This window comes from Oncorhynchus kisutch, linkage group LG11, assembly GCF_002021735.2.
Source record: "Oncorhynchus kisutch isolate 150728-3 linkage group LG11, Okis_V2, whole genome shotgun sequence".
NCBI lineage: Eukaryota > Metazoa > Chordata > Actinopteri > Salmoniformes > Salmonidae > Oncorhynchus > Oncorhynchus kisutch.
Genome location: NC_034184.2, coordinates 51,674,824 through 51,702,114, shown reverse-complemented (window position 1 = coordinate 51,702,114; position 27,291 = coordinate 51,674,824). Strand labels below are relative to the sequence as shown.

Here is a 27,291-nt window from a genome sequence, read left to right as displayed (position 1 = left end):
CTTGTACAGCTAACCTTGTGGGGACACAATTCAGTCCCATTCAAAATCCTATTTTCCCGAACCCCTAAACCTAACCCTAACCTGTACTCTTACCCTAATACAAAAACCTAACCTTAACCCTATCCCTTAACCTAACCCTAGCTCCTAACCTTAAACCGAATTCTAACACTAAGTCTAACCATAATCCTAAACCCCCTAGAATTAGCATTTTACCTTGTGGGGACGAACTAGATGTCCCTAGTTGGTCAAATATTTGTTTATTTACTATTCTTGTGGGGACACGTCAACACATATATATACACACACACACACCTCTTTGTGGTCAGCTGGTGGGTGTGGTCTCTCACCCCCTCCTCTCTTTCTCTCTCATCCCTCTTTCTCTCATCCACCATCCCTCTCTTTTTCTTTCTACTACCATCTATCTTTGCATCCTCTCTCATTCGCTTTCTCTCCGTATCCTCTCTTTCTTTAACTCATCCTTTATTTCTGAATCCTCTCTTTTTCTCAGACTTTCTCTCTCAACCTGTATTCCAACTCACTCTTTCCATCCATCCATCCCCCCCCCCCCCCCCGCCACCATCACGGTCCTGACCTCAGTGTCATGTCTGGCATGGCGGTCTGTCACAGAGCTCTGTCATCAGAGTGCCACCCTTTGTTGTGTGTGGAGGCCCTCTTTGATCTGGTGTGTGTGTGTGTGCTACAGTAACAGTAGTGTCCTGTCTTGGCTGGTCTTGCTTTATTTTGAGGTTCCATTGAGGTTTTCTCAGACCTTTATTTGGCTCTGTGCCTGCCCGCCGTCTCACCTCCCCTCTCCCCTCCCCTCTAACCACACCTCAGGGAACCGGCGAGGAACAGAACACACCTAAAGTAATTTTGGATTCCAGCCTTCCCCTTGCATGTTCCAGTTCCCCCGGCTGGTCACTGTAATAAGTGACTCAGTCAGTCCCTCTGGCTCTGGAATGTTCTCTAGCTCCTTATTGTTTTTGCTCTGCTATTGTTTTTTCCAGCCCACTACTACTACTAGGGCTGATGTAAGTAAGGTCACATCTCAGAAACCATAATGTGATTTACACACAGGCCCCAGTCAGGTTTAATTGTCAGGTTGCATTTTTCACTAGCCTCCTACATGTCAGCTTGTTTTTCTCTTCTGATTGTATTTGGATCCTTAGAGGTCAACTCTGAAACATGAATTTGGAATGTGTGATGATGTTGTTTTGGCAGTACAATAGTGTCAAAGGGTTTTATGTTGACGAAACACTGAAGTGTTCTAAAATGTGTTATACGTGTACAGAGTGATTTAATGTCAAGGGGTCCAAGCCTATTGACCATTCAGAGTATGTGGCTTATCCGTCCGTCCCTCAGCACAGTGTGGTTTCATCTCATGTTTGGGCTGCCCTCTCACTGCCTGAAGGACCCTTATTGTGCTCTAATTGAGGCTTGGCAGTGGTACAGGAGGAGGATTCCTGTGTTTGCTAGCTGTCTGCAACTGAAAACAAAACAATACATTCCAATGGGGCCTCCAACCGACTTATGGCCACCCGCTGTCCGTCTTCCAGAAATGTCACGTCTGAACGTTTGATGGTGATGATTCTATTTGCATGCGGCGAGCTGGTGGCGACTCGGGCGGAGAGGGAAGGGCCTAGCACCTATGCTGATGAGAGAGCCAATTCAGGGCTGCTGCCCACTCCGTGGTCTGAGTCTGGTCTGGGCCATCTCAAAGAGCCACCGCCTTCATTTCCCAGTGTTCCTCTCTCTCTCTGTAATCACGCTCCTGCCAGAACTTCACACGGTAGCCCTCCCTCCTCTGGAGCAGCAGCGCTGTGAGTGGACGGTGTGGGTTGGTTGACCACTGTTGTTCACTACTCTGGGTGACTCACTCACTGACTGTAGACTGGAGAGAGCACTGTGGCCATAGTCTGTCTGTAGTCTGCACGCCACAACCACAACCAGGGCTGGGTAACTTATAATAACCCATAGCTTTGCAATGAGGAAATAACTGTGTTTACTTTGTAAGATATCCAATCCAAATATTACAATATCTATATGGCATCATCATTACTGTAGCTCCAACCCCAACTGATTTTTTTTTCTTCTTTCAGATAGACCTGTATTGAAATTAAATTAAATAACAGTAAACAATCATTCAGACATAAGGTTTGGGAAGAGGAGGATCCCACCTTCAGTGATTGTACCTTTCATCTCTTGGCTATGTCAGACAATTAGGAGTGAAACCATTAAGGCAACACCGCCATTTTAGCATTTCTGCCAATAAAGGCCCCAAATTGTGTAGGGTCTTCATCTTCCACTGCACCAAATTGACTTGGATGTGTCTTTTCCTATCGCTGCAACTCCCCTACGGACTCAGGAGAGACGAAGGTCGAGAGCCTCCTAAACATGACCTTGCCAAGCCGCACTGCTTCTTGACATACTGCTCCCTTAACCCGGAAGCCAGTAACACCAACGTGTCAGAGGAAACATCGTCCAGCTGGCGACCTAGGTCAGCTTGCAGGTGCCCCGCCAAAACCTCCCTTAACCCAGACAACACTGGGCCAATTGTGCACCACCTCATGGGTCTCCCGGTCACGGCCTAAGACTGAACCCGGGTCTGTAGTGACACTTCAAGCACTGCGACACAGTGCCTTAGACCGCAGGGCTGCTCAGGAGGCCTGGATGTGCCTTTTAACTTGCAATTTGACATAATCAGCCTGAAATTCTCACACTTGACATCATAACAAGAGCACTGAGAGTATTGAGGTAATTTATTTCCCGTCTCTCTTTCTCTCTTTGCATGTTTTGGCTTTATCTTCAGGGGACTGTTTCATAGTTAGCATGCTGAGGCCTTTACTGGTGACTCATCCATTAGCTTAATTGTGATTAGTTGAGTGGATTGTATTCGGTAGCTCTGATTAATTGCTATCATTTTTCACGCTGTGACTTCATACCGTAAAAACTCCATATTTCATTTCAAATCAAATTGATTTATATAGCCCTTCTTACATCAGCTATACAGAAACCCAGCCTAAAACCCCAAACAGAAAGCAATGCAGGTGTAGAAGCATGGTGGCTAGGAAAAACTCCCTAGAAAGGCCGAAACCTAGAGAGGAACCAGGCTATGAGGGGTGGCCAGTTTTCTTCTGGCTGTACCGGGTGGAGATTATAACAGAACATGGCCAAGATGTTCAAATGTTCATAAATGACCAGCATGGTCAAATAATAGTAATCACAGTGAACATGTCAGGGTTCCATAGCCGCAGGCAGAACAGTTGAAAGTGTAGCAGCAGCACGCCAGGTGGACTGGGGACAACAAAGAGTCATCATGCCAGGTAGTCCTGAGGCATGGTCCTAGGGCTCAGGTCCTCCGAGAGAGAGAGAAAGAAATAAAGAAAGAGAGAAAGCGTTAGAGAGAGCATACTTAAATTCACACAGGACACCGGATAATTCAGGAGAAATACTCCAGATATAATAGACTGACCCTAGCCCCCCGACACACAAACTACTGCAGCATAAATACTGGAGGCTGAGACATTAGGGGTCAGGAGACACTGTGGCCCAATCCGATGATACCCCATGACAGGGCCAAACAGGCAGGATATAACCCCACCCACTTTGCCAAAGCACAGCCCCCACACCACTAGAGGGATATCTTCAACCACCAACTTACCATCCTGAGACAAGGCCGAGTATAGCAGGGGACCCAGCAGGGGACCCCCCCCCCCAGTCCATTCTTTGGCACCCGCTGTAACCCAAACCTTTTGTTTTATTAGGTCCAATGTCGGGACAATGAAATAATGTTTGAATAGAGAGAGGCATAAACATGTGGGTGCTGCCTGCTCCAGAAATAAGGCCAGACGTTTATTTTTATTGGAAGAATGTGTTATTTTGGATTAGGTTACCCAAAACTACATTTGAGTGGAACGAACACAAGAGTTGCGTCAAGACCAACTTCTGTCTCCTCTGAGCACCGGGATATAGTGTGTACGTCCCAAATGGCATCCAATTCCCTATAATGTGCATGACTTTTTATCAGGGCCCATAGGCCTTCTTTCTGGTGATAAAGGGGCTGAGTACAGACTGCCTAATATAAGCGCTGGCATCCAGAGTTGCCAGGATGGGAGAGAAGCACTGGCGTTACACAATTCAACCTCCCCAAGCCAGGAGCCTAAGGACCCGAGAGAGAGAGACAAACTCCTCACCACACCATCTTCATCCTGCATCTTTGAAAAGAAAGTAAAAATAATTGTAAAAGTAGTGAAAAATGAATCAACAGAGATACCGCAGGCATTAGGTCTGACCGTTGGATAGTCTGAAAACATTAGGGAGAATCCAGGGCTGTCCCAAATGGCACCCTGTTTCCTATAAAGTGCATTACCTTTGCCTGTTCAAATTTAGTGCACTATATAGAGATTATGGTGTCATTTGGGACTCAAGCAAGGCTGTGGTCGATGTGTCCTGCTCCTCTCATTTGGCTGTTTTTAAACCCTGTCATGACGCAGATGTAAATAGCAGATTGGAGATGCTTGCTGTGTTTTCCCCGCTGTTTTATGTTTTTTATGGCTCGCTCTACTCCACTGCTCTCTCTGTGCCATTCTCTTGTGGATCCCTTCATCTCTACACATCTATATACGCTACCGTTCAAAAGTTTGGGGTCACTTTGTTTTTGAAATAAAAGCAACATTGTTAATTGTTGTAAATGACTATTGTAGCTGGAAACGGCTGATTTTTTTTCATGGAATATCTACATAGGCGTACAGAGGCCCATTATCAGCAACCATCACTCCTGTGCTCCAATGGCACGTTGTGTTAGCTAATCCAAGTTTATCCTTTTAAAAGGCTAATTGATCATTAGAAAACCCTTTTGCAATTAAGTTATCACAGGTAAAAACTGTAGTGCTGATTAAAGAAGCAATAAAACTGACCTTCTTTAGACTAGTTGAGTATCTGTAGCATCAGCATTTGTGGGTTCGATTACAGGCTCAAAACGGCCAGAAACAAAGAAATGTATTCTGAAACTCATCAGTTTATTCTTGTTCTGAGAAATGAAGCCTATTCCATGCGAGAAATGTTCAAGAAACTAAAGATCTCTCTGTACTACTCCCTTCACAGAACATCGCAAACTGGCTCTAACCAGAATAGAAAGATGAGTGGGAGGCCCCGGTGCACAAGATGGGCAAAATAACACAGACACTGAACAGAGGAACTCTGCCTAGAAGGCCAGCATCCTGGAGTCACCTCTTTTCTTTCAAAAACAAGGACATTTCTAAGTGACCCCAAACTTTTGAACGCTAGTGTATCACTCTTTATTTGTCTGTCTGTCTGTCTGTCTGTCTGTCTGTCTGTCTGTCTGTCTGTCTGTCTGTCTGTCTGTCTGTCTGTCTGTCTGTCTGTCTGTCTGTCTGTCTGTCTGTCTGTCTGTCTGTCTGTCTGTCTGTTGTTCTGACTGTTTGTCCATCTCTTCTTTCCCTCTCTCTGTTGTCCTTTTGTTTGTGTGCATCAGTTTTTCACTTTTTTAAAAGACTGGGGAAAGACGCTGGTCCACCACCTTGTGTGTATCCCAAATGGCACCCTATTCCCTATAGTGCATTACTTTTGACCAGAACCAAACCCCAGGGCCCTAGTCAAAAGAAGTATGATAAATGGGAATCAGTGTGCCATTTGGAATACAGTCCTTTCCATCATGCACCTCAATCCGCCCAGATGTCCGTCTAGACCCCCAGACACCCAAACCTCCATCTCCAGGTTGTTAAGCATCATTAGGAGCTGTCAAAACACCAGGCCAGGAACCTGACAGGATCATTGTCACTTTCCTTTCCTTTCTCCTCTCTCTTTCTCTCTCTTTCTCTCTCTCTCTATTGGGTTTCCCATTAAGAGCGACTGTGCCATGGAAAATACTCTCCATACCAAGGGCATCATCTCCTGTGTGGGTGTCGGGCTCTTCCGGTGACATGCCATCCAGTTGGCCCTTGCCAACCTAGTCGACTGCCCTGTACCTAATCAATACAACTTTGTGAACTCTCACTCTAGATGCCTGGTGGATCAGCTGGACTTCTCGTTAAGAACACTGAACTTGTCTTTGAGTCTCCGATGTTCATTTTCATTTTATACTGTTTTAGAGTGCTACCTACCAGATCTTCCGAGAAAGAACTAAAGAATGACTTGCATCACAATCAGATATTGACATGTAAAAAAAACATTAAAAAAACATTTTTCCATCTGGTCTTTAGGAGGGCACTCCTTTAGTCTTCAATTCACCATTCTGACACCATTAGAGCTGGATCGCTCCTACTGCCTCATCTCTTCTTTTGTCTCAGAGTCGTAAACACATGCAGATAATCAGATCGGATAATCAATCAATCAGATAATACCCACCCATCACTCTCTCTGTCTGTCTCTGTGTCTCAATGGAATCTTAATACCGTTGGCTTGACTGTGAACTTTATGCTTGGAGTGCTTATGGAGAAGCTTATGTTAATTTCAACTGTAGTCAATGAAAGTGGTACACAATGGCACTGCAGCCATTTAAAACATAATATGAGGATGTAACTTTTTTTTCTATTTACATTAGTGTTCGGAAATCAAGTCGTTTGTAACGCTACTCTGTGGGATTCATGGAGCAGCAGATGAGATTAGGGTAGGCAGGTAGGACACATGTTAGTGTTTTACAAATATAGTTGTGTGCTATAAAACCCATACATCTTTCATTTGATGGATGAGCTGGGGGTTTGGTGCTCTGTGAAGAAGATGGAGTGTTCTCGAATGTTCTGGAGTGTAAAACATGAGGAAACATCTGGTGCGTCCTGGTTCCATGGTGGTATAGGATTGGATCACTTCAATTTGGAACTGGCAGTAGTTTGTGTCCGGAGCGTTTGGTTCCATGGTGGTATAGCATGTGTCCATCTTTAACCTGTCTAGCGGAACACCCCCGCAACAGTCAGTGAAAGTGCAGGGCGCCAAATTCAAAACACCATTTTAAAGATAAACACCATACAACCATTTTAAAGATAACATTCTCGTTAATCCAGCCAGTGTCTGATTTCAAAAAGTTTTTACAGCGAAAGCACCACAAACGATTGTTAGGTCACCACCAAGCCACAGAAAAACACAGCCATTTTTTACAGCCAAAGAGAGGAGTCACAAAAAGCAGAAATAGAGATAAAATTAATCACTAACCTTTGATGATCTTCATCAGATGGCACTCATAGGAATTCATGTTACACAACACATTTATGTTTTGTTTGATAAAGTTCATATTTATATAAAAAAATCTGAGTTTACATTGGCGCGTTACGTTCACTAGTTCTAAAACATGCAGTGATATTGCAGAGAGGCACATCAATTTACAGAAATACTCATATAAACATTGATAAAGGTACGACTATTATACATGGACATTTTGATAAACTTCTCCTTAATGCAACCGCTGTGTCAGATTTCAAAAAAACTTTACGGAGAAAGCAAACCATGCAATAAGCCTTTAGACAACAAAGCAGCCAAAAACGATATTGGGTAGGCAACATTACTCAGAAATAACATTTAAAATATTCACTTACCTTTGATGATCTTCATCAGAATGCACTCCCAGGAATCCCAGTTCCACCATAAATGTTTGTTTTGTTCGATAATGTCCATCAGTTTTGTCCAAATATCTTATTTTTTTAGGGCGTTTGGTAAACAAATCCAAAAGCAAATCAGGTCGCGCCGAATGTCGGATGAAAAGTTAAAAAAGTTCCGTTACAGCCCGTAGAAACATGCCAACCTAAGTATGGAATCAATCTTTAGGACAATTCCTTTGTCTGTAAAAATTAAGTGGAACGTAGCTACCTTTCACGTGAGAGCGGCAGACCGAGGCTGTGGCACTATGCCAGACCACTCACTCAAAGAGCCCTTATGAGCCCCTCCTTTAGAGTAGAATCCTCAAAACAGGTTCTAAATACTGTTGACATCTAGTGGAAGCCTTGGGAAGTGAAACATAACTAATATCACCCTGTATATTCAATGGGGGCTGACTTGAAAAACTACGAACCTCAGATTTCCCACTTCCTGGTTGGAGTTTTTCTCAGGTTTTTGCCTGCATATGAGTTCTGTTATACTCACAGACATCATTCAAACAGTTTTAGAAAATTTGTGTTTCTAAGTCAGAGTGTTTTAGAGTCAGAGTTTTTTCTATCCAATACTAATAATAATATGCATATATTAGCATCTTGGACAGAGTAGAAGGCAGTTCACTCTGGGCACGCTATTCATCCAAAAGTGAAAATGCTGCCCCCTATCCCAAAAAGGTTAGCATGCAGCCTATTAGATGTGTAACTTTGTGTGTTTGTCCACACAGTGGTTTCAGTTCCGCCTAATTCTGTCTAGTCACTGGCCGAATGTATTAAATTACCAACATTTTTGTTAATTGTTACCTCACCTGATGTGGCGATTAGGTGGCTGGTGGAGTCTTTGAAAGAAACCCAGACCCACCACCCACCACAGGTTAGCTGTAGAGGTCATGGCCAGTTCTCTGGGTTTGTGTCTATAATGTGTGACAGCCCCTATCTAATGTAGCTCATGCCAGTCTGGTGAGTGATCCACACTCATAGCCTCAGAACACCCCACATCACAGAAACGTTATTACCATGTTCCCATATTGATCTCAAGGCACACTGAGACCATTTGCTATCATCTGTCATCTTAAATGCCGAGATGGTTTCAGGCCTCTAGAACTTTCCCACCTTGTTTTTATCATCTCTAGTTGCTTCCTCTCCCCAAGGTATGACCCAAGTTCTGTACTTCAGCATTCCTTTGGTGTGGCATTGCGAGAGTCAGGGCTGAGGTTGGGGAATGTGTGCGTTATTGGCTGTCGCTGTGCGGCGCTCCTTGTGTGTTGCCAGGTCACTTATGGAAATGAGATATGACATGTGAAAGTGCTGTTTTCTTGGCGAGGTCATTTCAGGAGAAAACACTAAACAATCCCAGAGAGAGACTAGAGGCACAACAACTTTGTAATTTTAGTTGTATACACACACACACACACTCACACACACACACACACACACACACACACACACACACACACACACACACACACACACACACACACACACACACACACACACACACACACACACACACACACACACACACACACACACACACACACACACACACACACACACACACACACACACACACACACACACACACAGCTCAGGGCAGAAGTAGGAACCCAGGCAGGCCCAGTTAGGGGATTGAGCATAAGCATACATGCTGGCTCTTACACACTGTGAATCCTGGGTTGCGACTTAACACACAAGCACCTGTCTGAAATACTGAGGTGGGCCTGCTAAATATGTTTTCTCAGAGTGTGTAATGACTCTATCATAACATTAAGAGCCTGTGAAGGGAAGGAGGAGGGGGGACACACACCAACACACAGTATCTGGCAGTCTCAGCTCGTCCTTGGAATGTCCCCTGTAATTATCATGATAATTACCCACAATTTTCCTTTTTCTCATAATACCTGTTAATTACACTCCCAGGTCAAGAGCAGGGTTAAGGAAATAAAATAGGACATTTTAGCCTGAGTTTCTCTGGGTAGGTTTTTATTGGTTGTAATCACAAGTGATTTAATAAAAGAGGTGGAGAGGCATGCAATAGGTCACCCAGCGAGAATAGTGAGACAGCAAACAGCAGACACACACACACATACAGGAGCGGTCATTGTGGCATGAAATACTAGGAGAAAAATTGTTTAACATAGCTTAAAGTACCCTTTTCTCTCTCTCTCTCTGGCTTCTCTCCGTTTCACTGATAGTAAGGTCTTTCATCTGCTGAGTCCTACGCTAAGAAGTAGCACATTCTTTACTGCATTTTATTATAATGTAGGCCTACCAAAATGAATTACGAACTTCATCCCCAATCATGACCACATACATTAATTACAGTATTACCTGAGTACCGCTTCTCTTTCTTTCATTCCGTTTTTTTAGACAATGCTGTGTAATGTCTTGGTGGGAAGAAGTGTGCAAGGCCTCATAAATGCGTATTGGCTCTGTTTCTGAATGATTCTATATGTTGTAGGGATGATATGCCATCCGTCTGACTGAAGTCTGACGTAAGGCTGAATTGCACACTTTTACACGTAAAGATATGATTGGAGTTAATTGCGTTTTAATGTCCAGGAGGCCTTGTTTCCATTGTGATTCTATTTTCCCATGGTCAACATCTGGCTAGAGCAGAATGCCAGCATGTGGTTTCCACTACATTTATATTTATATCCTAAATACTTCAGTCAACACGGTGGCGGGCGGACTTGCCGGTGCGGCCGGGCCGGAACGAGAGTTTATTGTCGCCGTTACACTTTGCTGTTAAGTGACATCATGTCAAAACACGTTCTCTCCCCCGGCCCGACCACTTGCATTTGTTTTTTCTTGTCTCGTTCAATTTGGAGGGAAACATAACGTTTGTTGAATGCCACGGGCTCAGACGCCGTTCCCGGGACAATGTTATGAGTGGTCGTTACGGGCCGAGGGATGTGTGTGTGAAATGGAGACGCCTGCTTGTTTTCGCTGGCAGGTTGAGGGGGGTGGGGATTTAGAGGTTTGGGGTAGGGCTGGGTAAGAGGATCCCTGGACCCAGGCCTCTGGTTCTCTAATATGGCCAGGCCACACAAACCCAGACTCCTAAAGACCCAACCACCACCACTCCTTTAGTTTCAGCCAGAGCCCCAGCCCCAATTCCATCGCCAGCCACCTGACTGCTGAAGACCCAGCCAGCCAGCAGGTTCTATGGCCCTGGCCCCAGCCCCTGCTGCTACTGCTGCTCTAATTGTCCTGGCCCCAGCCTCTATACTCAATCCCCAGTCCTTTACCTAAGCCCAAGCCCCAGCCAATAGATCCCTGAAGGCCCAGCCATCCCTGTAGACACTATAGCTGCTGGTGCAGTAACTGTCCTGGCCCCAGCCCGGTTCTCTCCCGAGCTGACAAGGTACAAATCTGTCGTTCTGCCCCTGAACAGGCAGTTAACCCACTGTTCCTAGGCCGTCATTGAAAATAAGAATTTGTTCTTAACTGACTTGCCTAGTTAAATAAAGGTAAAATAAAAAAATAGGAGAACCCTTTTTGGTTCCAGGTAGAACCCCTTTTGGTCCCAGGTAGAACTATTTTGGGTTCCATTGTGTAAAGGGTTCTACATGGAACTCAAAAGGGATCTAACTGGAACCAAAACGGGTTCCTCAAAGGGTTCTCCTATGGGGACAGACAAAGAATCCTTTTAGGTTCTAGCAGCTTTTTTCTAAGAGTGTATACCATGGTCCTGCCTGACGTGTGCTAAGCAGAGATCTGAGGTCTTTCCTATTCCTGTAGTAATTGTCCTGGCCCCTGCCCCACTCTATCTGCTAAGGTTTCATGGCTCCACTTCGTGTTGAAAAGTCCTCGAAGATATTGCCTGACTTTCGTTTGCTCCCAGAAATACAATGTCGCCTCCTATATACCGTGAGGCAATCCAGATTCAGTGTGAGCCGTTTGTCATCACATACTTAATACCACAACCATGTCTCCCTCTGCATGTGTTTTTTATACGGCCACTCACAGAGACTCGGAGAGAGAATATCACTAACGGTCTGATATGAATGAATATTGCTCCAGTTCTCATCACGCCGCGGAGATTAAGCTATTGAGTTTTGGCCGGGCCTCGAATAACAATCAGAAGCATTTATGTGTTAGAAATATAGTTATAGTGGTCGGGGCAGAGGTTCCCATATGGAGCTGATCAGGGGGAGAGAAGAGCAGAGCAGAGGCTGAGGATCACCTTACTTACTGATGAGTAATTGACCGCCGAGCGGCGAACCCAAAGCCTAAAGCGCTGCTGATTCCACAAGGATGATTCCACATCGCTAACTTCTCCAGCTTAATTTTTGGGAGCGAGGCTCGCTCGCTCCTCGCTCCTTTTAAGTAATGCCGATTTTTAGGCCTCGACTTCGAGTCGGAAGACGCAGGACTTAGGCAGGCCTCTGTAACTTGGAGGGATATCTAAACAAAACGCACACGGAAGAGAGACGTTTTTCTTCTCCACTCGTGTCCTGTCTGGCTGTTGGTCGGTGCAGAGCGACCTATTTCGTAAGAATGCCAAGGTTTAGCCAGGCGCTTGATGGTTAATTGCTAGCATAGTAGCCTAGCATAGCTCACTCGTCGGGCTTTGTGATTGTCCAACATCAATCATAGCCCTTAAAGGAGAATTGTGCTTTTTTACAAAAAAACTGTTTCAACTGTAAACCCCTCCGTACCATGAAGGGGCCTCTATCTCTCATAGTGCTTCCAAGTCATGTCAGGCCCGTTAGCTTCCAGAAAATATACATTTCAGAATTTGTCCCTGGAGAATATTGAATGAAGTGTACCAACTCGCTACACAGCTCGTTGAGGCCCTGTAACGATGTGGCGAGGATGTGTGGACTGCCGTGGGATGGGGTGGCGAGTGGGTCACTCTAAAACACGACCAAGGAGTGGGTACTCAGATCTGACTTGACTCATTCACTCTGGAGGTTGGAGCGGAGAGAAGGAGGGGAGAGAGATGGAAGGGGAGACAGAGGTTGCAGAGGGGGAGAGAGTGAAGAGAGTGAACTCTTAGTGAAGTGCTCATTATTTCAACAGCTTGGGCTTAGTTGATGTGAACAAAATGTTTCTCCTCAGCCAGTCATTACCTCCTCCTGGAGCCCAGGGCTGGAGAGACAGGCCCTATTGTAAACCAGACAGCTCTCTTTCCCCTTCATGCTCTTCAGAAGTGTATTCTTTTTCCTTCTCTCTCTCCACCACTCTCTTTCTCTCTGTCTGTCTCCTGGCTGATGTGGCCCAGGCCCTTGCCTGCCAGGTGTACGTGTGTGTGTGCAGCAGGCTGAAGGGCCCTGTTCTCATGTCCCTATCCCCCTATGAGCCTCTCTCCTCTGGTCAGCACACCAAGCTGCCAGAGGCTGAGGAGGCCTGGAGCACTTGGGGAACCCCTCGTTCATTGTACTCATCCTCCTCCCTCTATCTTTCTTAAAATCTCTCCCTTTCTCTGTTTCACTCCCTTTTCTCCCTTCTCCCTCCGCCTCTCCTAATGGTCCTCACCCTGCTGGCCCTGGACCCAGTTCATTGGTTGTTTGGCTGTCTAACCCCTTTCCAGTAGTTTGGTTGATGACTTGGCTGATGTCTCGACTTCCCTGTTCTCTTATCAAGTAGAGCTCATTTGTCCCACTCTCTCTCTCTTTCTCTCTGTCTCTCACTCTCTCTCTCTTACTCTTTCTCTCCCCCTCCCTCTTGGCGTAGATCTGGCCTGAACAAGGATAGGGATCGGCCTGCAGGGAAGTGGGTCAAGTTCCAGTGCTGGATTGACTATACTAGACTAGTCTGACATCCAGTGCAACATACGATTATGGAAGGAGCGGTAATGACAAAGAACAGATAGAGCTTACTCACTTCTTTATTTACTCTTTAGCTAGCCTTGAGCCTCCCTCCCTACCAACGAGAGCTAATAAAAACTTCCATCACATAACAACCTGGCCCCCAGCCAACAACACACAGACAAAAACAAAAATATCCTCACTAGATGAAAGGCAGAGAGCAGCTACCCTACGCCCCTCATGTCTGGACACTGCTCTGAGAGATTACAGGCCCTATATACAGTCCCTCTCTGTCTCTCTCTCTCCGACTCTCTCTCTCTTTCTCTCTTTTTCCTGTCTCACCCCCCATTCTCGCTCTCCCTCCCTCCCTCCCCCACCCTCTGTCTCGCTCCCTCCCCTCTCGCTCTCTCTCCTCTCTCTCACTATTGCTTCATGTTTCAGCTGCTTATAGTCACAGTAAGGGGTTAGCCACGACCTTGACACCAGGGTCTTACAGTGTGCTGCCCTCTCTCCACCCGTCCTCTGATTTCCCTCCTACCGAAACCTCTCCAGTTACCATAATTGGCCCAATTATTTGATTAAGTGGAAAAGCTGTGAAGATCTCTAGCCCAAAGGAGTGTCTTATCCCGACGTCAAACGCCTCTGCTCTTTCCATCAGGACCAGCCACCATCTCTTTTTATTAACTCAATATCACACAGAGGAAAAGACCTTGAGGAAATTATTATTAGAGGAGAATACCCATTACGAGTGAACAGGTAACGAAAACAGTGATGTTGACATGGTAATTTACAGTCGTGATAAAGTGGTAGAAACCAGAGGATATTTCTGGTCCTGGAGAAGTTAAGAAAAGGCAGGGTCTCTGCATCCCAAATGGCACCCTATTCCATATATAGTGCACTACTTTTTTGACCTATGAGTCCTATGGGTGGGCCCTGGTCAAAAGTAGTGCACTAAATAGGTAATAGGGAGCCATTTGGGAGGCGAGGCACACAGGGTCTGCCCTGTGATCTATCATGCTTCTCGCCAGCCATGACAGTCCTGCCTATTGGACCTGTGGATGTACTATAGGTCAGTATACCCAGGCAAAACAAACAAGAAATAATCGTGGTGGACCATCAACTCGTCATTGACGTAGGCTCGTTGTCGCTGAGTGTTCCTGGCTAGGCCCTAGTGGCAATAGGTTACAATGAAATGGCAGTTGGTTAGACAGATTGAAATGAAGCACATCCACACAGTGAAGAAGTGAGGAGGCTCTTCCTTTAGAGAAACAATAACAGTCATGAAGATGATGTGAATAACAGGTAGGAGAGAGAGGAAGAAAGCGAGGGATGACGTGTTTCTGTTTCGCAACAAACTATGTGTCTAGACTACACGTCCGCGGACCCGTTACCCGTCTAGCTTGGCTCGGTCCGTTCGGATGGCAAAGCAACGGTGACGGCGGTGATGACACTCGATACTGTGCTCGGTTTCGAAACATTTCGCCGTCTCGCTGTCTGCCACCGTCGAACTGCCATCCGGCTCTCTGCCGATATGTTGTTTTCTCTCAGCATGGCTAAAGTGTGAGAGAGAGAAGCCCTGGTAAACACATCACTAGCTGAACTGAACACTGTCAGTTGAAATGGAAAAAGAAACTGTATCCCTCTATCCCCTGTCTCCCCCTGCCCTCTGTGTCTTGTGTCTCAGCTATTGGGTTAAGACGACACTGAAAACACAGGGTGTCTGGAGAGTCGAGAGATTGAAAACACAGGGTGTCTGGAGAGAGAGAGGCAACGGTCATCAAAATTAGGTGCCCCATTTGAATAAACACACTCAGCATATTTGCAAATACGAATAGATTAACAAAGTTTTGAAACAGGGCTGAAGCCTCCAAAAACTTCCTGCCTCCCTGCACTCACCTGCACTGTCTAGACTCAGACTGCCTCATTAATTACTGTTGTTGTCGTCACATTCTGTTGCATATTTCAACAAGTGTGCCAATAGCAGGATAACCTTTGAATATAAATCAACACGCTTGACTCTGATTACACCTATCTACTGTCGTGGAAAGTCAGTACTGAGAGAGATTTGGTCATTTCTTCAAACAATCATCTTTATTTAATATTGATTAATTATTGCAATAATGAGGCCGTCAGCCCACCAGTCTTGACTGACTGTTAGGCTGAGAGTCTAGCCTTTACAGACGATGCACAGTTTTTATATACAGTAGCTGATACCAAGATTGCTTAGTCAGTCATTTCTAACCTTCCCATAGGCCACCTTGGTTATCTACACAGGATGGTCTTTTACTTAGTTTCCCAGATGCCAGGAAGATGAGACAATGAGGCATTGTTCTCAACTCTTCCAGGCTCTCTCTATCTCGAGTCACACACACCACATCTTGTCTATAGAATGCTAGCTTTTAGGTTTTTTATCACCAACATCAATCAATTGTCAGCTTCAAGCTATCTCTAGTAGAACCCATGTCCTCAACACCCAGACTAGCTGCAGGGTGCTAGAGTGGAGACCATAAAACACAACATTAGCAGGACAGATATATCTTACTGTTTGTTAAATAAATAATTGTTACATATCTAACAAATAAGGTGAATACCCAATTTTTTACATTCTTTGCGAGATCAGACTTAACATCACTATAATGTGTTCATTTTTGGAAGTTCCTTTCATTTCAGCGCATCTAATTTGTAAACATTTCACCTGTATTCAATTATCCCTCAATTCCACAAAAAAATGAACACCCATTCAAATAAAGTAATGTTTGTTCCCTTTCCTGTGATATGTGTGTCGATGACGAGTTAAATCCTTGAACAAGCGTTCTTATATATGCAACCGAAGACAATGTATTCAACTGAACCCATTTCAGTTGGGGGGGGGGGGTTGACAGGTCATTAAAAACATTTCAGCAGTCGTAACGTTAACGGGAAGAAAACAACAGGTACAAGCAAAGGTATGAAAGAGTTGCAGGAGTACAATGAAAGCAATCAATCCAGCGGGATTTAAGTACTAAGTGGATTTTGTACCCCTCAAGCACACAGAAATAGATGGCTGTAAAAGATCCTCAGGTGGGCGGGTCATGCACAATGCTACAGAGAGGGAGAGAGAGAGTGTCTGGATGAATGCCTGCTGCTGCGTAAAGGATTGAGGGCCAGCTACCTTCTGGGGGATCACCTCTCTCTCAGTCATTGGCTAGTCCAGGCAGACAGGGGCCCAAGATGGATATCCCAGGAAAGATTTGTACTGAAAATGGCCAGCTGTACTGTACAGCCTGTGCTATGGCCTTCATGTCAACCAGTGATGAGATTCACCTCAGCGTGGTAGATTGAAGTGGGGCTGGGGTTGGAAACCGTATCATGTTAGAAGAGATGGTTGACCAGAAAATGTTTGTTGGACGTTGATGGAATTTCTGTGTAGTGGTACACGTGTAACATCATATAATACGGAATCTGTCTCCTTTTTTCCTCCCCACTGTGCGTGTCTGTCTGTGTCTGTCTGTCTGTCTGTCTGTCTGTCTGTCTGTCTGTCTGTGTGTATGTGTGTGTGTGTGTAACACAGGGAGCCACAATAAAGTGTGATGAGCACACAGGAGCCATCCTTGTTGCCAGGATCATGAGAGGTGGCGCTGCAGACAGAAGTGGTAAGTTCTCTCTCTCCTTCCTTGCCCTTCTTTCTCTCCACTCTCTACTATCTCCCCCTGTCTCTCCCCCCCCCCCCCCCCCTCTCTCTCTCTCTCTCTCTCTCTCTCTCTCTCTCTCTCTCTCTCTCTCTCTCTGTTGTGCCCCCTGTAATCAGTGTGTAACGTAAAGTGTATTCATGCCCTGTAGGGATCTCACAGTGTGAAATTGATATGCAGGGGTGATTTGCCAAGCCCAATAATCACTAATACCACCATGAAGGAGAACCACACACTGCTGGAGAGCAGAGAACAACCCCCCCCCCCCGAACTGTGTGCGACTAAAGCAATACAGCCTCACACATACATTATACTCCGTTTAATACTTATGTATTGTTTAGTCTGATATTAACTTCCAAAGGATTTATATTAGGTAGGTCAGTATTATGCTATTATGTATATAGCTGTGTATGTATGCACTCTGTGTTATATGTCTGTGTCTTCTTGACTTGTTGTGTCCTTCCTCTCTCCCTCAATTCAATTCAAAGGGCTTTATTGGCATGGGAAACACATGTTTATATTGCGAAAGCAAGTGAAATAGATAATAAACAGAAGTGAAATAAACAGAAAACATTACACCCACAAACGTTTCAGAGGAATAGAGACATTCCAAATGTCATATTTTGGCTATGTACAGTGTTATAACAATGTGCAAATAGTTACAAAGGGGAAAATAGCTAAACATAAATATGGGTCTCTCTCACTCTCCCTTGTCTTGTCCCTGTTCCAGGTCTGATCCGTGTAGGCGACGAGCTGAGGGAAGTGAACGGGATTCCTGTGGATGACAAGAAGCCTGATGAAATCCTCCGCATTCTGGTGCGTGTGTGTGTACTCGTGCGCGTGTGTGTGGTAGTCAATGCTTGTGTATGTGTGTGCTACCATTGACCTGCTGTTTATAGTTGTGTTTTGGCCCCATGGCTATAGAGATTTACAGACTTGTTTGTAGTGGCAGGACTCTCTCCTCCTAACTCATCCTCACTGGTCAGCCATGTCCCTTTGATTCCTCTATGAGTTAATGGCTAGGCTAAACTCTGGCTGCCCCTTCTGAACCAGCTGGCCCAGGAGCAGGCCTCTGTTTGGGACATGTTGGGCCACATAGTCCCCCTGGAAGAGACAGGCAGGGAGGGGGTTCCTGTAGGGGTCTTTGTAGTCCCTCCAACCACACACACACACACACACACTGTCACAGTCCTCAGATCAGCTCTGGGGAGATGGAGCTGGAGAGGAAAGAGGAAGATAGTTTGGAACTGGTAGACTGTTAAAAGCAGTCCTCTTGGCTCTCCTCTTCCCTCTGATCCACTCCCAACTGTCATCCTATCCTAATGGCCCTCTATTGTTGAAAAATAAAACAGCTCTTCATATTAAAGCTCTCTCATTGGATTAGGCTTGTTGGGTTTTGAGTTATTTTCAATGAAACTGGAGTCTTTATTTTTTCTTCCCCTCTTTCCTCGCTCTCTCTCTCTCTGGTTCTTTCTATGTCTTTCTCTCTCTCCATCTCCTGTCTGTGTTTCAGGCCCAGTCTCAAGGGGCCATTACGTTTAAAATAATACCAGGTATCAAAGAGGAGGCGCCGAGCAAGGAGCCCAAGGTAAGGTCCTACTGCTGTCCTGCCGTACTCATTATGCTGATGGGGTTACACACATGGTTTGAGTCCAAAGTGGCATCCTATTCTCTATTTAGTGCACTACTTTTGACCAGGGCACATAGGGCTCTGGTCAAAAGTAATTAAATATTTAGGGAATAGGGTGCCTTGATTTTGAACAGGACTTACAGTGCATTCGGGAACGTATTCAGACCCCTTTTTCCTCATTTTTGAAAAATGTTACAGCCTTATTCTAAATTGTATTCAATTGTTTTTTCCCTCATCAATCTACTAACAATACCCCATAATGACAAAGCAAAAACAGGTTTTTAGAACATTTTGAACTATCACATTTGCATAACTATTCAGACCCTTTACTCAGTAATTTGTTGATACACCTTCGGCAGCGATTACAGACAAGTCTTCTTGGGTAGGACGCTAGAAGCTTGGCACACCTGTATTTGGGGAGTTTCTCCCATTCTTCTCTGCCGATCCTTTCAGGCTTTGTCAGGTTGGATGGGGAGCGTTGCTGCACAGCTATTTTCAGGTTCAAGCTCACTCAAGGACATTCAGAGACTTGTCCCGAAGCCACTCCTGCATTGTCTTGGCTGTGTGCTTCGGGTCGTTGTCTTGTTGTAAGGTGAACCTTCGCCACTGTCTGTGGTCTTGAGTGCTCTGGAGCTCGTTCTTCCATCTCCAGCTCTGTCAGAGTGACCATCGGGTTCTTGGTCACCTCCCTGACCAAGGTCTTTCTCCCCGATTGCTCAGTTTGGCCGGGCGGCCAGCTCTAAGAAGAGTCTTGGTGGTTCCAAACTTCTTACATTTTAGAATGATGGAGGCCAATGTGTCCTTGGGGTCCTTCAATGCTGCAGAAATGTTTTGGTACCCTTCCCCAGATTTGTGCCATGACACAATCCTGTCTCGGAGCTCTCTGGACAATTTCTTGGACCTCATAGCTTGGTTTTTGATCTGACATCCACTGTCAACTGTGGGACCTTTATATATAATATTATTATTTTTTCATAAGTTTGCAAAACATTCCAAAACCTGTTTCGCTTTGTCATTATGGGGCATCGTGTGTAGATTGAGGGAAAAAATATTTTGTACATTTTAGAATGAGAGTGTAATGTAACAAAATGTGGAAAAGGGGAAGGGGTCTGAATACTTTCCGAGTGCACTGTATATGGCTCTGGTTAAAAATAGTGTTCTATAGATATCAAGGCTCAGGCTAAGACCCAGATGCAGACACAGGAGGTGGACAATACGAGTCTCAGAGTTTATTATAGTACAAGGGCCAGGCAAAAGGTAAGTTAAGGCAGGCAAAGAGTCATAATTCAAAATAGCATCAGTCAGATACAGGACGGCAGGCAGGATCAGGGTCAGGAGACAAAGGGCTGCGAGACAGAGGTTTAACCCTAGACACGTGACAAGCGGGGTATATACGGCGAGTGCGGGGCAACAGAAGACGAACAGCAGAGGGGCTAAGGATTTTAGAGAAGGTGAAAGGGCCGATGAAACGTGGGGGAAAGTTTACAGGACTCCACCCGGAGAGGCAGGTCCCGAGTGGAGGTCTCGAGCCACCTGTCGTCTATACCTGGATGTGGTCTTCAGAAGAGAGGCCCGGGCTCTCTTCCAGGTACGGCGACAGTGGCGGACAAACATCTGGGCAGAGGGTATGCTGACTTCTTCCTCTTGCTCAGTGAAGAGCGGGGGCTGATATCCCGAGGAACACTCGAAGGGAGAGAGATCAATGGCCGAGCAGGGAAGGGTGTTGCGGGCGTATTCCACCCACAAGAGTTGCTGGCTCCAGGTGGTAGGGCTGGCGGAGATGAGGCAATGAAGAGCCATCTCTGGGGGGGTGGGGTGAAAACCAGGGGACGGGCTGGCTGATGACTCAATGAGGGTGCAGAATGCCTTCCAGAACCGAGACGAGATCTGAGGACCACGATAGAACACCATGTCGACCGGAAGTCCATGGATCCGGAAGATGTGCTGCACCATGAGCTGAGCCATATCCTTGGCTGAGGGTAACTTGGGAAGAGGAATAAAATGGTTGGCTTTAGAAAACCTATCCACCACCGTCAGAATCGTGTTGTTGCCATCTGACTTAGGAAGACCAGTAACAAAGTCCAGGGATATATGGGAGGAGCAGGGAGTGGTTGAAGAAGGCCGGCCGAAGCTTGCAGCAGATTCTTATTTTGTGCGCACACACAGTGCAGGCGGCGACGAATGCAGAGACATCAGGAACCCATGTCTGACGGGAGCCTGGATGGCAGGTCAGTTTCGAGGAATGTGTCCATTCCAGGACTGGGGACAAACATCCGGTTAGCCGGAATCCCCCACATTTGTATAGCCCCACTGTGCATTACGGACCAGGCTCTCTAGACCCCAGATGAGTGCAGCTGCTAGACAGGAGGTAGGGAGGATGGTCTCGGGGTCAGACGGAGTAGCAGCGGGGCTATACAAATGTGGGAGTGTGTCAGGCTTCACATTCTTGGACCCTAATAACAGGGCCCAACGAGCCTGCCTAGAGTTGAGGCGCTTGGTGTTGCGAAGTTATTCCAGGTTGTTATGGTCAGTCCACACTAAGAATGGGTGTTCCGCACCCTCCAACCAGTGCCTCCACTCCACCAACGCCATCTTGAGGCGAGGAGTTCTCGATTTCCCACATCATAGTTCCTCTCAGCAGGGGTGAGACCCTACAGGGGTGCAGTTTTTGGTCCTGGGCAGAACGTTGGGACAGGACGGACCCCACTCCGGGAGAGTGGCTTGCTGCCTAATAGGGAATCTGCGGAATTGCTCCAGCAATGTATTGAATGTATGGCCATGGTGTTCTGCCAGGGTATGGAGTCCCTCCATAAGGCTATGCAGTAACTCTTTTTGTCTTCCAATGGTGGCTCCTTGGGAAGAGACAGCGTTGCGGATCTTGTCCAAGTCTGCCGGGTCAGTCATGGCCAGTGCATATTACCAAGGCTCAGGCTAAGACCCAGATGCAGACATAGGAGGCGGATATTATGAGTCGCAGAGTTTATTATAGTACAAGGGGCAGGCAAAAGGTAAGTCAAGCCAGGCAAAGAGTCGTAATCCAAATCAGAGTCAGGCAGGTACAGGACGGCAGGCGGGATCAGGGTCAGGATAGGCAGAATAGGTCAGAACTGGGAAAACAAGGAAAAACAAAAACTAGACAACAGGAAACAGGGGAACATGCTGGTAGGACTTGATGAGACAAACTGGCAACAGGCAAACAGAAAGCGCAGGTATAAATACACGGGATAATGAGGGGAGATGGGAGACACGTGGTGGTGGGTGACAATAGAGGGAATTTGGTGCTATTTCAGACCTTTTGTGAGTGGACTGAGAGGTCCTCTCTAGATGCTTACTGCCTCTAGTGCTGGAGTCTTAGTCTGCATCCCAAATTATACCTTACTCCCTATATAGTGCATATAGTGCTCTACTTTTGACCAGGGCCCACGAGGCCCTATACAGTGGGGAGAACAAGTATTTGATACACTGCCGATTCTGCAGGTTTTCCTACTTACAAAGCATGTAGAGGTCTGACATTTTTAACATAGGTACACTTCAACCGTGAGAGACGGAATCTAAAAAAATCCAGAAAATCACATTGTATGATTTTTAAGTAATTAATGTGCATTTTATTGCATGATATAAGTATTTGATACATCAGAAAAGCAGAACTTAATATTTGGTACAGAAACCTTTGTTTGCATTTACAGAGATCATACGTTTCCTGTAGTTCTTGACCAGGTTTGCACACACTGCAGCAGGGATTTTGGCCCACTCCTCCATACAGACCTTCTCCAGAACCTTCAGGTTCCAGGGCTGTCGCTGGGCAATACGGACTTTCAGCTCCCTCCAAAGATTTTCTATTGGGTTCAGGTCTGGAGATTGGCTAGGCCACTCCAGGACCTTGAGATGCTTCTTACGGAGCCACTCCTTAGTTCCCCTGGCTGTGTGTTTCGGGTCGTTGTCATGCTGGAAGACCTAGCCATCTCAAGATACATGGCCATCATGTATCATCATCCAGATGGTCATTGACAAATTGAAAACTCTAGTCATTGGCGACTCCATTACCCGCAGTATTAGACTTAAAACGAATCATCCAGCGATCATACACTGTTTACCGGGGGGCAGGGCTACCGACGTTAAGGCTAATCTGAAGATGGTGCTGGCTAAAGCTAAAACTGGCGAGTGTAGAGAGTATAGAGATATTGTTATCCACGTCGGCACCAACGATGTTAGGATGAAACAGTCAGAGATCACCAAGCGCAACATAGCTTCTGCGTGTAAATCAGCTAGAAAGATGTGTCGGCATCGAGTAATTGTCTCTGGCCCCCTCCCAGTTAGGGGGAGTGATGAGCTCTGCAGCAGAGTCTCACAACTCAATCGCTGGTTGAAAACTGTTTTCTGCCCCTCCCAAAAGTTAGAATTTGTAGATAATTGGCCCTCTTTCTGGGACTCACCCACAAACAGGACCAAGCCTGACCTGCTGAGGAGTGACGGACTCCATCCTAGCTGGAGGGGTGCTCTCATCTTATCTACCAACATAGACAGGGCTCTAACTCCTCTAGCTTCACAATGAAATAGGGTGCAGGCCAGGCAGCAGGTTGTTAGCCAGCCTGCCAGCATAGCGGAGTCTGCTACTAGCACAGTCAGTGTAGTCAGCTCAGCTATCACCATTGAGACCGTGTCTGTGCCTCGACCTGAGTTGGGCAAAACTAAACATGGCGGTGTTCGCCTTAGCAATCTCACTAGGATAAAGACCACCTCCATTCCTGTCAGTATTGAAAGAGATCATGATACCTCACATTTCAAAATAGGGCTACTTAATGTTAGATCCCTTACTTCAAAGGCAATTATAGTCAATGAACTAATCACTGATCATAATCTTGATGTGATTGGCCTGACTGAAACATGGCTTAAGCCTGATGAATTTACTGTGTTAAATGAGGCCTCACCTCCTGGCTACACTAGTGACCATATCCCCCGTGCATCCCGCAAAGGCGGAGGTGTTGCTAACATTTACGATAGCAAATTTCAATTTACAAAAAAAAAAAGGACGTTTTTGTCTTTTGAGCTTCTAGCCATGAAATCTATGCAGCCTACTCAATCACTTTTTAAAGCAACTGTTTACAGGCCTCCTGGGCCATATACAGCGTTCCTCACTGAGTTCCCTGAATTCCTATCGGACCTTGTAGTCATAGCAGATAATATTCTAATCTTTGGTGACTTTAATATTCACATGGAAAAGTCCACAGACCCACTCCAAAAGGCTTTCGGAGCCATCATCGACTCAGTGGGTTTTGTCCAACATGTCTCTGGACCCACTCACTGTCACAGTCATACGCTGGACCCAGTTTTGTCCCATGGAATAAATGTTGTGGATCTTAATGTTTTTCCTCATAATCCTGGACTATCGGACCACTATTTTATTACGTTTGCAATTGCAACAAATAATCTGCTCAGACCCCAACCAAGGAACATCAAAAGTCGTGCTATAAATTCACAGACTACACAAAGATTCCTTGATGTCCTTCCAGATTCCCTGTCTACCCAAGGACGCCAGGGGACAAAAATCTGTTAACCACCTAACTGAGGAACTCAATTTAACCTTGCGCAATACCCTAGATGCAGTTGCACCCCTAAAAACTAAAAACATTTCTCATAAGAAACTAGCTCCCTGGTACACAGAAAATACCCGAGCTCTGAAGCAAGCTTCCCGAAAATTGGAACGGAAATGGCGCCACACCAAACTGGAAGTCTTCCGACTAGCTAGGAAAGACAGTACCGTGCAGTACCGAAGAGCCCTTACTGCTGCTCGATCATCCTTCTTTTCTAACTTAATTGAGGAAAATAAGAACAATCCGAAATTCCTTTTTGATACTGTCACAAAGCTAACTAAAAAGCAGCATTCCCCAAGAGAGGATGACTTTCGCTTTAGCAGTGATAAATTCATGAACTTCTTTGAGGAAAAGATTATGATTATTAGAAAGCAAATTACGGACTCCTCTTTAAATCTGCGTATTCCTTCAAAGCTCAGTTGTCCTGAGTCTGCACAACTCTCCCAGGACCTAGGATCAAGAGAGACGCTCAAGTGTTTTAGTAATATATCTCTTGACAAATAATCATGGCCTCTAAACCTTCAAGCTGCATACTGGACCCTATTCCAACTAAACTACTGAAAGAGCTGCTTCCTGTGCTTGGCCCTCCTATGTTGAACATAATAAACGGCTCTCTATCCACCGGATGTGTACCAAACTCACTAAAAGTGGCAGTAATAAAGCCTCTCTTGAAAAAGCCAAACCTTGATCCAGAAAATAAAAAAAATCTATATATATCGAATCATCCATTCCTCTCAAAAATTTTAGAAAAGGCTGTTGCGCAGCAACTTACTGCCTTCCTGAAGACAAACAATGTATACGAAATGCTTCAGTCTGGTTTTAGACCCCATCATAGCACTGAGAGGGCACTTGTGAAGGTAGTAAATGACATTTTAATGGCATCGGACCGAGGCTCTGCATCTGTCCTCGTGTTCCTAGACCTTAGTGCTGCTTTTGATAAAATCGATCACCACATTCTTTTGGAGAGATTGGAAACCCAAATTGGTCTACACGGACAAGTTCTGGCCTGGTTTAGATCTTATCTGTCGGAAAGATATCAGTTTGTCTCTGTGAATGGTTTGTCCTCTGACAAATCAACTGTAAATTTCGGTGTTCCTCAAGGTTCCGTTTTAGGACCACTATTGTTTTCACTATATATTTGACCTCTTGGGGATGTTATTCAAAAACATAATGTTAACTTTCACTGCTATGTGGATGACACACAGCTGTACATTTCAATGAAACATGGTGAAGCCCCAAAATTGCCCTTGCTAAAGCATGTGTTTCAGACATAAGGAAGTGGATGGCTGCAAACGTTCTACTTTTAAACTCGGACAAAACAGAGATGCTTGTTCTAGGTCCCAAGAAACAAAGAGATCTTCTGTTGAATCTGACAATTAATCTTAATGGTTGTACAGTCGTCTCAAATAAAACTGTGAAGGACCTCGGCGTTACTCTGGACCCTGATCTCTCTTTTGAAGAACATATCAAGACCATTTCAAGGACAGCTTTTTTCCATCTACGTAACATTGCAAAAATCAGAAACTTTCTGTCCAAAAATGATGCAGAAAAACTAATCCATGCTTTTGTCACTTCTAGGTTAGACTACTGCAATGCTCTACTTTCCGGCTACCCGGATAAAGCACTAAATAAACTTCAGTTGGTGCTAAATACGTCTGCTAGAATCCTGATTAGAACCACAAAATTTGATCATATTACTCCAGTGCTAGCCTCTCTACACTGGCTTCCTGTCAAAGCAAGGGCTGATTTCAAGGTTTTACTGCTAACCTACAAAGCATTACATGGGCTTGCTCCTACCTATCGCTCTGATTTGGTCCTGCCGTACATACCTACACGTACGCTACGGTCACAAGACGCAGGCCTCCTAATTGTCCCTAGAATTTCTAAGCAAACAGCTGGAGGCAGGGCTTTCTCCTATAGAGCTCCATTTTTATGGAACGGTCTGCCTACCCATGTCAGAGACGCAAACTCGGTCTCAACCTTTAAGTCTTTACTGAAGACTCATCTCTTCAGTGGGTCATATGATTGAGTGTAGTCTGGCCCAGGAGTGGGAAGGTGAACGGAAAGGCTCTGGAGCAACGAACCGCCCTTGCTGTCTCTGCCTGGCCGGTTCCCCTCTTTCCACTGGGATTCTCTGCCTCTAACCCTATTACAGGGGCTGAGTCACTGGCTTACTGGGGCTCTCATGCCGTCCCTGGAAGGGGTGCGTCACCTGAGTGGGTTGATTCACTGATGTGGTCATCCTGTCTGGGTTGGCGCCCCCCCTTGGGTTGTGCCATGGCGGAGATCTTTGTGGGCTATACTCGGCCCTGTCTCAGGATGGTAAGTTGGTGGTTGAAGATATCCCTCTAGTGATGTGGGGGCTGTGCTTTGGCAAAGTGGGTGGGGTTATATCCTTCCTGTTTGGCCCTGTCCGGGGGTGTCCTCGGATGCCTTCTTATTATTCGAACATGCTGGTCATTTATGAACATTTGAACATCTTGGCCATGTTCTGTTATAATCTCCACCCGGCACAGCCAGAAGAGGACTGGCCACCCCACATATGCTCTCTCTAATTCTCTCTTTTTTTCTCTCTCTCGGAGGACCTGAGCCCTAGGACCATGCCCCAGGACTACCTGACATGATGACTCCTTGCTGTCCCCAGTCCATCTGACCGTGCTGCTGCTCCAGTTTCAACTGTTCTGCCTTATTATTATACGACCATGCTGGTCATTTATGAACATTTGAACATCTTGGCCATGTTCTGTTATAATCTCCACCCGGCACAGCCAGAAGAGGACTGGCCACCCCACATAGCCTGGTTCCTCTCTAGGTTTCTTCCTAGGTTTTGGCCTTTCTAGGGAGTTTTTCCTAGCCACCGTGCTTCTACACCTGCATTGCTTGCTGTTTGGGGTTTTAGGCTGGGTTTCTGTACAGCACTTTCAGATATCAGCTGATGTACGAAGGGCTATATAAATAAATTGGATTTGATTTGATTTGATTGGCAAACTTCAGATGGGCCTGGACATGCGCTGGCTTGAGCAGGGGGACCTTGCGTGCGCTGCAGAA

At 45.7% G+C, this 27,291-nt stretch overlaps 1 protein-coding gene across 2 annotated transcripts in view; it reads left to right on the top strand.

The window, feature by feature from the left end:
- LOC109899553 (MAGUK p55 subfamily member 7) overlaps positions 1-27,291 on the top strand; it is a 258,023-nt gene that overhangs the window by 153,858 nt on the left and 76,874 nt on the right. For both annotated transcript variants that reach the window (XM_031835938.1, XM_020494890.2), the window contains 3 exons: positions 16,905-16,986; positions 17,753-17,838; positions 18,536-18,610. In XM_031835938.1, the coding sequence (XP_031691798.1) occupies positions 16,905-16,986; positions 17,753-17,838; positions 18,536-18,610 (243 nt within the window). The remainder of the gene's footprint in view (positions 1-16,904; positions 16,987-17,752; positions 17,839-18,535; positions 18,611-27,291) is intronic.